The sequence below is a fragment of the Elephas maximus genome, chromosome 24, assembly GCF_024166365.1.
Source record: "Elephas maximus indicus isolate mEleMax1 chromosome 24, mEleMax1 primary haplotype, whole genome shotgun sequence".
Taxonomy (NCBI): domain Eukaryota; kingdom Metazoa; phylum Chordata; class Mammalia; order Proboscidea; family Elephantidae; genus Elephas; species Elephas maximus.
This window is the reverse complement of record NC_064842.1, coordinates 63,242,711-63,256,584: the sequence shown is the minus strand read 5'-3', so window position 1 is coordinate 63,256,584 and position 13,874 is coordinate 63,242,711. Positions and strand designations below refer to the sequence as shown.

At 36.9% G+C, this 13,874-nt stretch overlaps 1 protein-coding gene across 2 annotated transcripts in view; it reads right to left on the bottom strand.

Annotated features, from left to right (window-relative positions):
- CFH (complement factor H) overlaps positions 1-13,874 on the bottom strand; it is a 115,325-nt gene that overhangs the window by 23,293 nt on the left and 78,158 nt on the right. For both annotated transcript variants that reach the window (XM_049868192.1, XM_049868191.1), the window contains exons 10-11: positions 11,284-11,466; positions 9,720-9,896 (exon numbers count right to left, since the gene is read on the bottom strand). In XM_049868192.1, the coding sequence (XP_049724149.1) occupies positions 9,720-9,896; positions 11,284-11,466 (360 nt within the window). The remainder of the gene's footprint in view (positions 1-9,719; positions 9,897-11,283; positions 11,467-13,874) is intronic.

The following is a 13,874-nucleotide window of genomic DNA, read 5'->3' as shown; positions in this document are numbered from 1 at the left end:
GTCAACAACACACATAAAAAGGCATCAAAATGACAGCACTAAAAACTTATTTATCTATAATTACCCTGAATGTAAATGGACTAAATGCACCAATAAAGAGACAGAGAGTCACAGACTGAATAAAGAAACACGATCCATCTATATGCTGCCTACAAGAGACACACCTTAGACTTAGAGACACAAACAAACTAAAACTCAAAGGATGGAAAAAAGTATATCAAGCAAACAATAAGCAAAAAAGAAGAGGAGTAGCAATATTAATTTCTGACAAAATAGACTTTAGACTTAAATCCACCACAAAGGATAAAGAAGGACACTATATAATGATAAAAGGGACAATTGATCAGGAAGACATAACCATATTAAATATTTACGCACCCAATGACAGGGCTGCAAGATATATAAATCAAATTTTAACAGAACTGAAAAGCGAGATAGATACCTCCACAATTATAGTAGGAGACTTCAACACACCCCTTTCGGAGAAGGACAGGACATCCAGTAAGAAGCTCAACAGAGACACGGAAGATCTAATTACAACAATCAACCAACTTGACCTCATTGACTTATACAGAACTCTCCACCCAACTGCTGCAAAGTATACTTTTTTTTCTAGTGCACATGGAACATTCTCTAGAATAGACCACATATTAGGTCATAAAACAAACCTTTGCAGAGTCCAAAACATCGAAATATTACAAAGCATCTTCTCAGACCACAAGGCAATAAAACTAGAGATCAATAACAGAAGAACGAGGGAAAAGAAATCAAATACTTGGAAAATGAATGAACAATACCCTCCTGAAAAAAGACTGGGTTATAGAAGACATCAAGGAGGGAATAAGGAAATTCATAGAAAGCAACGAGAATGAAAATACTTCCTATCAAAACCTCTGGGACACAGCAAAAGCAGTGCTCAGAGGTCAATTTATATCAATAAATGCACACATACAAAAAGAAGAAAGAGCCAAAATCAGAGAACTGTCCCTACAACTTGAACAAACAGAAAGTGAGCAACAAAAGAATCCATCAGGCACCAGAAGAAAACAAATAATAAAAATTAGAGCTGAACTAAATGAATTAGAGAACAGAAAAACAATTGAAAGAATTAACAAAGCCAAAAGCTGGTTCTTTGAAAAAATTAACAAAATTGATAAACCATTGGCTAGACTGACTAAAGAAATACAGGAAAGGAAACAAATAACCCGAATAAGAAATGAGAAGGACCACACCACAACAGAACCAAATGAAATTAAAAGAATCATTTCAGATTATTATGAAAAATTGTACTCTAACAAATTTGAAAACCTAGAAGAAATGGATGAATTCCTTGAAAAACACTACCTACCTAAACTAACACATTCAGAAGCAGAACAACTAAATAGACCCATAACAAAAAAAGAGATTGAAACGGTAATCAAAAAACTCCCAACAAAAAAAAGTCCTGGCCCGGACGGCTTCACTGCAGAGTTCTACCAAATTTTCAGAGAAGAGTTAACACCACTACTACTAAAGGTATTCCAAAGCATAGAAAATGACGGAATACTACCCAACTCATTCTATGAAGCCACCATCTCCCTGATACCAAAACCAGGTAAAGACATTACAAAAAAAGAAAATTATAGACCTATATCCCTCATGAACATTGATGCAAAAATCCTCAACAAAATTCTAGCCAATAGAATCCAACAACACATCAAAAAAATAATTCACCCTGATCAAGTGGGATTTATACCAGGTATGCAAGGCTGGTTTAATATCAGAAAAACCATTAATGTAATCCATCACATAAATAAAACAAAAGACAAAAACCACATGATCTTATCAATTGATGCAGAAAAGGCATTTGACAAAGTCCAACACCCATTTATGATAAAAACTCTTACCAAAATAGGAATTGAAGGAAAATTCCTCAACATAATAAAGGGCATCTATGCAAAGCCAACAGCCAATATCACTCTAAATGGAGAGAACCTGAAAGCATTTCCCTTGAGAACGGGAACCAGACAAGGATGACCTTTATCACCGCTCTTATTCAACATCGTGTTGGAAGTCTTAGCCAGGGCAATCAGGCTAGACAAAGAAATAAAAGGTATCCGGATTGGCAAGGAAGAAGTAAAGTTATCACTATTTGCAGATGACATGATTATATACACAGAAAACCCTAAGGAATCCTCCAGAAAACTACTGAAACTAATAGAAGAGTTTGGCAGAGTCTCAGGTTATAAAATAAACATACAAAAATCACTTGGATTCCTCTACATCAACAAAAAGAACACCGAAGAGGAAATAACCAAATCAATACCATTCACGGTAGCCCCCAAGAAGATAAGATACTTAGGAATAAATCTTACCAAGGATGTAAAAGACCTATACAAAGAAAACTACAAAGCTCTACTACAAGAAATTCAAAAGGACATACTTAAGTGGAAAAACATACCTTGCTCATGGATAGGAAGACTTAACATAGTAAAAATGTCTATTCTACCAAAAGCCATCTATACATTTAACGCACTTCCGATCCAAATTCCAATGTCATATTTTAAGGGGATAGAGAAACAAATCACCAATTTCATATGGAAGGGAAAGAAGCCCCGGATAAGCAAAGCACTACTGAAAAAGAAGAAGAAAGTGGGAGGCCTCACCTTACCTGACTTCAGAACCTATTATACAGCCACAGTAGTCAAAACAGCCTGGTATTGGTACAACAACAGACACATAGACCAATGGAACAGAATTGAGAACCCAGACATAGATCCATCCACGTATGAGCAGCTGATATTTGACAAAGGACCAGTGTCAATTAACTGGGGAAAAGACAGCCTTTTTAACAAATGGTGCTGGCATAACTGGATATCCATTTGCAAAAAAATGAAACAGGACCCATACCTCACACCATGCACAAAAACTAACTCCAAGTGGATCAAAGACCTAAACATAAAGACTAAAACGATAAAGATCATGGAAGAAAAAATTGGGAGAACCCTAGGAGCCCTAATACAAGGTATAAACAGAATACAAAACATTACCAAAAATGATGAAGAGAAACCCGATAACTGGGAGCTCCTAAAAATCAAACACCTATGCTCATCTAAAGACTTCACCAAAAGAGTAAAAAGACCACCTACAGATTGGGAAAGAATTTTCAGCTATGACATCTCCGACCAGCGCCTGATCTCTAAAATCTACATGATTCTGTCAAAACTCAACCACAAAAAGACAAACAACCCAATCAAGAAGTGGGCAAAGGATATGAACACACATTTCTCTAAAGAAGATATTCAGGCAGCCAACAGATACATGAGAAAATGCTCTCGATCATTAGCCATTAGAGAAATGCAAATTAAAACTACGATGAGATTCCATCTCACACCAGCAAGGCTGGCATTAATCCAAAAAACACAAAATAATAAATGTTGGAGAGGCTGCGGAGAGATTGGAACTCTCATACACTGCTGGTGGGAATGTAAAATGGTACAGCCACTTTGGAAATCTATCTGGCGTTATCTTAAACAGTTAGAAATAGAACTACCATACAACCCAGAAATCCCACTCCTCGGAATACACCCTAGAGAAACAAGAGCCTTCACACAAACAGATATATGCACACCCATGTTTATTGCAGCTCTGTTTACAATAGCAAAAAGTTGGAAGCAACCAAGGTGTCCATCAACGGATGAATGGGTAAATAAATTGTGGTATATTCACACAATGGAATACTACGCATCGATAAAGAACAGTGACGAATCTCTGAAACATTTCATAACATGGAGGAACCTGGAAGGCATTATGCTGAGCGAAATGAGTCAGAGGCAAAAGGACAAATACTGTATAAGACCACTATTATAAGATCTTGAGAAATAGTAAACCTGAGAAGAACACATACTTTTGTGGTTACGAGGGGGGGAGGGAGGGAGGGTGGGAGAGGGTTTTTTTATTGATTAATCAGTAGATAAGAACTGCTTTAGGTGAAGGGAAAGACAACACTCAATACATGGAAGGTCAGCTCAATTGGACTGGACCAAAAGCAAAGAAGTTTCCGGGATAAAATGAATGCTTCAAAGCTCAGCGGAGCAAGCGCGGGGGTCTGGGGAACATGGTTTGCGGGGACTTCTAAGTCAATTGGCAAAATAATTCTATTATGAAATCATTCTGCATCCCACTTTGAAATGTGGCGTCTGGGTCTTAAATGCTAACAAGCAGCCATCTAAGATGCAGCAATTGGTCTCAACCCACCTGGAGCATAGGAAAATGAAGAACACCAAGCCCACATGACAACTAAGAGCCCAAGAGACAGAAAGGGCCACATGAACCAGAGACCTACATCATCCTGAGACCAGAAGAACTAGTTGGTGCCCGGCCACAATCGATGACTGCCCTGACAGGGAGCTCAGCAGAGGACCCCTGAGGGAGCAGGAGAGCAGTGGGATGCAGACCCCAAATTCTCATAAGAAGACCAAACTTAATGGTCTGACTGAGACTGGAGGAATCCCGGCGGTCATGCTCTCCAGACCTTCTGTTGACACAGGACAGGAACCATCCCTGAAGACAACTCATCAGACATGAAAGGGACTGGTCAGCGGGTGGGAGAGAGACGCTGATGAAGAGTGAGCTAATTATATCAGGTGTACACTTGAGATTGTGTTGGCAACTCTTGTCTGGAGGGGGGATGGGAGGATAGAGAGAGAGGGAAGCCGGCAAAATTGTCAAGAAAGGAGAGACTGAAAGGGCTGACTCAAGACGGGGAGAGTAAGTGGGAGTAGGCAGTGAGATGTATGTAAACTTATATGTGACAGACTGATTGGATTTGTAAATGTTCACTTGAAGCTTAATAAAAGTTATTATAAAAAAAAAAAAAAATTAAATGTAAATTAACTATTTCAAAAAATACTACAAAATAACTAACTAAATAAATGCACTTTTGTTTTTATTTTTATGTTGAGATTAGGAGCTAAACTGAGATCACACTTGAATGAGAATCACTAATACTGCTCTCTTAAATTTCAATTCCATTCCACTACATAGCAATTCTTTTCTTTGTATTTCTGTTTGTTTACATGTTTTGTGCTCATCGTATATAGATTTTCTTTCTCATCATGTTGTGGAACAAACTGTCCTATGAAGAAAAACAATGATCTCAATCGTTGAGTATTTTTCAACTACTACATTTATGTAGAGATAATAACTTATGCAATGTGATTAAAGAAACCCTTTGAATGGGTATACCGTGAATTAGAGATATTTGGTTTTGAACAAATGTCAAAATTGTAAATCCTAGTACTGATATCTGCAAATGTTAGCGTAAACTTTTAACCCTAAAAACACACTTCTTTAAGATTGTTGCAACCACTTCTTTACTTTAAGTGTTTATGACAACAATTCTTTGGAAAACTTGCACCAAAAAAAAAGAACTCCAGAACATTTGATATAGACTTAGATATCAGACAACCTGTGTCTACTTTTCTGCCAAATATCTGAGGGAAGAATATTTTAAAAGAATATTAAGTTGTCATTCAATCAGCTACTGAAGGACTACACTATGCTGGTCATATGTTTACATGATCATACATTTTTTATAAAATTTGCTAAAGGGAGATATTTTTAACACATTAATTCCTACAACCATCTCTGTCATTCCAACTTTCTCTGCTTCACATTCTCCTGTCATGTCTAGCAGCATTGGAATGGCTATGAGAATTATGTATTCATAGTTTTCCTTTTTTTTTTTAAGAAAGCTCCTCAAAATTGCATAAGGTTTGACTTCGAAAAACCTGTATCTGCCTCTAATCACAGAAAAGAAATCCAAACTATGATCCAAACCTTGTCTACAGTTATCTTATTTAAAATATGTTTATCATGTGCTTCTTTATCTGGTTTAATCCACTGTGTTCTCCCCAACCACACTATTCTATACTTTAACGAAAGCTCTGGAAAGGCAGGTCTATATTTTATTTCTCACTGTTTTCTCGTAGCCTATTTAACAGGTGTTTGTTAGCAGCCTAAATGAGTCAAAAGTAACTGGGCCCTCGACACACTAACCAGGTCTACCTCACTGCTGTAATACTCTCACTCTTTCCTCCGCAGTATGTGTCTTAAACCTTTCCTCTCTGCACAGTGCTGCTCCTTCTCCTACCCCAAACACTGCTCATTCTCAGACGACATTGCCTCATACTTCACAGAAAATAGAAACCATCACCTCCTGCTTCTTTCCAGCATTCAATTTACAAAAGCCATTTTCCTTCTTTCCTCCTGTTACAAGGTTGAAGGGAGCCATGTTGCCACAAAGCCTGTTATCTCCACAGGAGCTCTGATTCCCTTTCCCTCCTGCAGTCACAGGGACATATCTACCTGCTGTATTCAATCTCTGTTTCCCTCTCTACCACATCCTTGTCCCCAGCAGTCAGCATGTTCTTATAGCTACAATCTTAAAAATAAATGAATAAATAAAACTTTCCATTGGTGCATAATTTCCTCTAGTCATATCCTGAACCTGTCACAGGAAAACTTCTACATACGGTTATGTCATATGCTTCTTCTCTTTTAATGTTTTCTTCTCTTCATGCCTACAACAGATTCATTTTTAGTTTCTTTTTTTTCCCCTCCTGATTCTCTGAATCCTCCTTTTTTCCATCTATGTTTTCACCTATTCCCTTTCTCTTTGAACTTTACATGTTGAAATATTTCAGGGCTTATGCCTACACTCTCTTCCTTTTCATTCTGTATGCTTCAATAATTAGATGTCATAACTCATAGGTTGATAATCCAAATGTTTATCATTTGACTAGACCTATAGTTCCAACTCTCCTGTTTACATATCTAATTTTAAATGACCATGAGTAGTTCAACCATAATGTTTCCAAGCCATAAGTTGTGGTATATCCTCCCGAAAGTGGTCTCTGTCCTACTAGCACCATCTTAGAAATTGGCTCCAGTGCAAGGAATAGCTTTTATGTGGCCTTTCTAACCGTGGTCCTATAACTTCCACAGAGTGATTGACTGGGCCACAGTCTTACAAGGGAATGGTATATCACTGTTATGGATTGAATTGTGTCCCCCCAAAATATCTGTCAGCTTGGCTAAGTCATGATTCCCTTGTACGATTGTATAATTCTCTACCATTTTATCATTTGATGTGATTTCCCTATGTGTTGTAAATCCTATCACTATGATGTAATAAGATAGATTAAACCCAGACCCAGTGCCCTTGAGTCGATTCATGGCAGTCATATTGATGAGCTCTATAAGATTAGATAGTGTTTTAAACCAATCTCTTATGAGATATAAAAGAAAGAAATGAACAAAGAGACATGGGGACCTCATACCACCAAGAAAGCAGTGCCGGAAGCACAGGCTATCCTTTGGACCTGAGGTTCCTGTGCTGAGATGCTCCCAGACCTAGGGAAGACTGATGCATCACAAGGGTCTTTCTTCAGAGCCGACAGAAAGAGAAAGCCTTCCCCGGGAGCTGGCGCCCTTAATTCAGATGTTTAGCCTACTGGACTGTGAGAGAATAAACTTCTCTTTGTTAAAGCCATCCACTTGTGGTATTTCTGTTACAGTAGCACAAGATGACTAAGACAATTACTATTCAAATTGAGTGACTTGTAGTCTACCAAGAGGATTGGCCAGGTCATGGTCCTGTCGAGGGGACCATGCCTTGAAATTGACAAGGAGTATTTATACAGAAGAGACAGCCCCATAGAGGTTCAGAGGGACCTCACTAACATTGAGAGTAGAGCACATCATTTCAGCATAGGTTCCCTGTGCAGAGAACCTCTTAGACCCAGAAAAGAGAGGTGTAACACTGAAAAAGTCACCAGATGGCAAGAAGCAGCAGCAAGTATAGTAGAGCCAAGCAGCAGAGAAGCAGCAGCAGCAGAGCAAGCAGCAAGAACTGCAAGACCAGCTGTGACCTTGCTAGCCCAAGGAGAGTGAGCACTTTTGGGAAGGAGGTTTGCTGATGAAGCAAGGTTCCTTCAGGCACTTGTTGACGGAGCTAAAAGAACTGTAACACTCGCCCATGCTAGACAGGGACCCGCGTGTGTCCCATGCTGAGGTCACAGGACCATCTGCATTGTGCAGTGAGGCAGTACACATTTGGCTCTCAGGTCGTGTAGGTCTGGGTAGCATGGCAGAAGACAGTGGCAGAGGCCTGGGAAGGCTCAGCTGCAGAGGTTAAGGATATGCTGTTCAGGGGTCTTCCTGTGAACAAAGCGAGGCCCAGCAAGGCCCAGCATCAGAAGAGAAGACTCGGGAGCCATGAAGATGATGTGAACACAGCATCTGACCTGAACCACGGAGTGCTGACCCAGCAACATAAGAAGGGACGTGGGTAATTTGGGGAAGGGTAAGCATTTCCCCTTTGAGAATCTGTTGTTGTTGTTTATAGTTTGCTTTCTATAAATAATACTGATTTTCACTTTGTCAACACTATGTATGTCATGTGCCCAGCTCGATCACAGATGAACGAAGCACCCAAGGAATGCTTGATGCCACGTGTGTATGTGACTCATTCCTAGCAGTCTTATGGCTGCCTGGAAGTTTGAGGTATGACCTGTCTGCATGAGCAATGCAGAGAGACAGACAGATAGGCATACAATGGCATTGCTATTTACACACTTGATTCTGAAAAACAAAGCAAAACATAAAAGTTCCTTGACCCAGCATTTAGTGACATCGCCTCTCCTTTCTACCATCAGGTATGTCCCAAGTTTGTTCTCTGCTCTGCATATCCTCAGCCATCACCTTATCTGAATCCCCACCATTTCTCACCCTACAAGGACTCACTCCTTCCTGACTTGACTACACATGCACCACGTCAAGGAACAGCAACAACAACAACAAAAAACCTTTCATAAATGAAACTCTATTTATATCATTGTTTTTTTAAGGTTTTTTTTTTTATGTCTTTTCATCAAGCATAAAATTAACCCAATGCTAATATGCCCTGAAGTAACCTGTATAATCTTGCCTTTCTTTGCCTCCTAACCACCCTCAGCTCATAAAATTTTCCCACGTGTTGACTACACCCATCTCACTCTGGCAATTTCCAAAATGTATTTTTCTTCTAAAGCTTTCCATATATTATTTCTTTTGTTTAGAATACTCTATATCCACCCATTTTTCATAGATTCAAAGGTACTTTCTATATGTGGAAAACAGGAAACTGTTTGGTAAAAACACAAGAGGTTTTCAGAATAGTCCAGAGAAGGTGTTGATATCTGAAAATGAAAAGTTCCTGGCAAGAACTGAAGAACTTTACACTTAAGGTGGGAAAGCGAAAGCAAAAACTCAGGAGTAAAGCAGCTGAAAAGGTTGCGACTAACCACAATTTGGTAATGGGTACCTAAACAAAAAAACAAACCTGTTGTTGTCAAGTCAATTCTGACTCATAGTGACCCTAGTTTTAAATAATTTTAAATCTTTCATTTAAGATTACTTGGAAACACTTTATTTTTAATGACAAATCTGTAATGTATGTGGCCCAAAGAAAACATTACTTTGATGCACTGTTTTAAAGATAGGCTATTTGAGCTTCAGGACACCATTTCCTACCAGTTAACATTAAATCAGAAGAAGACACCTTGATTTTAATCAGTGTTCCTTAAGGATGTCTCTGGATAATTCCGTTACCCCCCAGAGGAACATATACAGATTATATCACCCCCAATTACCCCAAAGAAACGAATACCAGGAAAAAAAACAACGACAGTACTTACCATAACATGTGGGTGTGTCAGACCAGCCATCATCACCACATACTATAGAGCCCGTGGTGCTCCCACCTGTGTTTTCATAGCCCGCGCTGCATTCATAGTCCAGCTGGTCACTGAGCTTAAACTTTGTGCCATTGCTTTTGGGTCTGGCGTTCACAAATGATGGCTTGTCACAAGATTCTAATGCATGATGAAATTGACGATTTCATTTCATGTTACTGAATGGGCAAGCTGACTGAATAAATTCCATCCCAGAAGCAAAAATCTGTCCCAATTATGTGCTAATGTTTAAGTAACTTTTAAAAATAAGCGAAGAAGACCAAAGATAAATTGTTCTCCTAAAATCATTACAATAAAAAGGTATGTTTATGTATACAGCATTCTTCACATCACTTCAATCATCTGAAAAATTTATCTTAAGTTCATTTTCTCAATTCTGGTTATACCTGTGAGCTTGTCATATGCTTGTCATACAACTGGTAATAAAACAAGTCATTCAAAAAACATTTTTTTTTTTAATTTAAGATACCAATCTTATTACCAGTTGAGATATACATACCAGAGAAAATGGATTAATTAGATATAAAGTTCTATATAATTGATATCTGACATTTTCTCTTCCTTAATAAAGTCTTATAATAGATATTTGATCACAATTTAGTATAAAACAAGTTGATATGAGAGCAACTTTTGACATTTTTCTTTAGCCAGAGGCTATAGTAAACATAAAAATTAAAAAAACAAATTAAAATATAATTGCACAGTAGGGGAGATATCTCTTACTACAAAAATGTCACTGAGTGGCTTTGGGAAAATAAAGTGTGTAAATAAGGCAAAATAAGCAAATTGTTCTTAGAGCATCTTTATAAACTTCTAGGTAGTAGGGCAGGGAAAACGTTCAACACAATAGAATTTAGCACTATCAAGAAATGTTTCTCTTCACTACCTAGATGTTTGTGAAGATTTTCCAAAAGGCCAGCAGGAATTTTCATAACTGGACCTCTCCTACAGCATTAATTCTATAAATTATAAAGGTCAAATCTCCTGGGATTCTGCACTATGGACTCATCTCTTCACTTAAAAACATGACATTTATGTCTAGGAGCAAGGACTCCAATATGAGAGGCTGGTCACCTAAACACAGGCACAACAGACAAGAAAGTTTCAACTGAAAACACACAAGTCTATGGCAGAATACACGAGGCTTCCTCAGCAGTTTCTAAATCACGAGATTGATTGAAAGTAGGAAAAACTTGAACTGAAAAGATGAAATGATCCTCCTTCGTATCAGTAATTACTCTAGAAAGGCAAGAAAAGACCCAACTATATGTACTATAATCACATATATATATATATATGATTTCTATATTACATACATAAATTTTACATATTATTTGTATAAAATTTCTATATTCTATATATGTAATTTCTCAAAGGGTTTTATTTATCCTTACAAATGGAAGCATGTCAGCCCTACCTGCACCATCCAATCCCGTACAAAATAATTAAGTTAAAGTAAACTTTTGTAAAACTATCATCAAGAAAATGACCCTAATAAATTACTTACTGATGCATACGGGTTGAGTTGACCACCCACTTTCCAAGCACGTAATAGATCCTGATGTTTTACCATCTGCTGTCATGTATCCTGATTTACACTTATATTGTGTTCGTTTATTTACTGGATATGAATACTCAGATTCAGAAAAAAATCCATTTGCAATAAGTGTATCTGATTTTGAACATGTTTCTAAAGGAAGAAGGCACAAGGAAAAAATAGGCATATATTTAATAAACATTTTTTATTCCGTGTTAAATGATATGATAATATAAACATTTTTTATTCAGAGTCAAATAATATGACAATATAATAAAATAATAAATCATTTGTAACTGTAAATCTAAAGTAACTGTAATTATCCAAATTCTAGTGCCAGAAAAATAAGCTCAGTTTTATTAAATGTTTTTTGAAACAAGGCAAGATTTAAAACAAGCACTAAGAAAGAGCCAGTAACAACTAGCTCTAGCATGCTGTAGGATTCCAGATCCATTAAACAATTAGATTTCTAATAATTGATTATGAGGGGATTATGAGTGCTATTCCATAAAAGGATTATTATTTGCCATAGCATCAGCGCTGACAGAATGAGACGTTTCCCAGTCCTACGTCATCCTCACTATCACTGGAATTTTCGAGTCTAACTTTACAACCATTGTAAAAACCTTTCTTACCGACAATCTCCCTCACCTTCGCTGGCCCACTTTTTCACCAAACACGATGTTGTCCTCTAGTGACGGATCTCTCCTAATGGTGTGTCCAAAGCAACAGATTCAGACAGTGTTCTGTTGTGATCCATAAGGTCTTCATCGGCTAATTTTTGGAAGTAGATGACCAGGTCTTTCTTTCTACTCTACCTTACTCTGGAAGATCTGCTAAAACCTGTCCACCACAGGTGACCTTGCTGGTATTTGAAATACCTGTGGCATAGCTTCCGGCATCATGGCAACATGCAAACCACCACAGCAGGTGGTAGTTTGGAGGAAATTTGTCACACTAAATTTCTAGTATTAGATGATTATGTGTGTTCCATGTCAATGACTTCAGTTTCCATATTAAGCATTGGAAAAAATACAGGAAATTAAAACCAGAGAAAACAGAAGAAAGAAAAGAATGATCAGAGCAAAAATTAACAAAGTAAAAAAAAGAAAAACATTAGGGCAATTAATGAAACAAAAAAGCCTGGATGAATAAAATTGCAAACCTTTAAATTGATCATGAAAAAAAGAGAGAAGACACAAATTACCAATGTCAAGAGATGTTAAAAGGATAATAAAGGGATATTATGAACAATGTTATACCAATAAACTTGACAACTTAGATGAATTGTCAAATTGCTTGAGAGCTACAACCTACCAAGCCTCAATCAATGAAGAGTAGATAACAGGGGTAAGTTGAATTTGTGGTTAAAAAAAAATTTCACAAAAGGAAAGGCCCAAGTACAGGTACCTTCAATGGTGAATTCTACCAAAGATTTAAGAGAGAAAAAATTATAATTCTAAATAGACTTGTCCAAAAATAGAAGGGGGGGAAATATTTGCCTTTTCATTCTAGGAAGCTTGCAATCTCCTGTTCCCAAAACCAAAGGAAGACATTAGAAATACTCTTATCACTACTATTCAATATTTTACTGATGTTTTTGTCAGTGAAATAACCCAAAAAGAAGAAATAGAAAGCATCTGGATTGGAAAAGAAGTAGAAAGGTTTTTATTTGCAGTTGCCATGATGTCTTCATAGAAAATCCAAAGGATTACTAGAATTAATAAGTGGATTTAGCAAGCTTACAAGATATGATGAGATCAATAACCACAAAAAATCAATTTATTTTCATATACTTACAATGAACTACCAGATATTGAAATAAGAAAAACAATATTGTGTCCACTGGCATAAAAATATGAAATATTTAGGAATAAATCTGAAAAAAATGTGTGAAAGATCTTTATATCCAAAACTAGAAAATATTGCTGAGAAATATTAAAGAATACTTAATATATGAAGTGACATAATGTGTTCACGGGTCTGAAGACTCAAAAATCTTAAGTCAATTTTCCCAAAACGAATTCTACAGATTCAATGCAATCCTCATAAAAATTACTTTTTTTTTTTAGTAATCATCAAGATTATTCAAATGGTATTATAGAAATGAAAAGGGCCTCAAACAACCTTTTGAAAGAAATAAATTTGGAAGGTTAACACTAGTTTTTTTAACGTCAAGACATTAAAAAACTTGAGTTATCAATGCACGGTATTGTTGGTGTCAAGGTAAAGTTCATCAGAGCACGATAGAGAGTCCCAAAAGAGACCCAAACATCAACAGACAACTGATATTTTACTATGCTAAGGCCATTTAGTAGAGAAGAATACTATTTTCAAAATAAGGTGTTGCAACAATGGAATACCAAAATTCAAATTGATGAAGCTTACTCCATTACTCTCATCACATGCAAAATTTAACTTAATGTGAAACATAGACCTAAATGTAAACTGTAAAACTTCTGGAAGGAAACATAAAGTAAAATCTTACTACCTTGAGATAGGCAAAGATTTCTTCCATATGACATCAAATAAAACAAAAACCTTAGAAAAAACAGTTCATG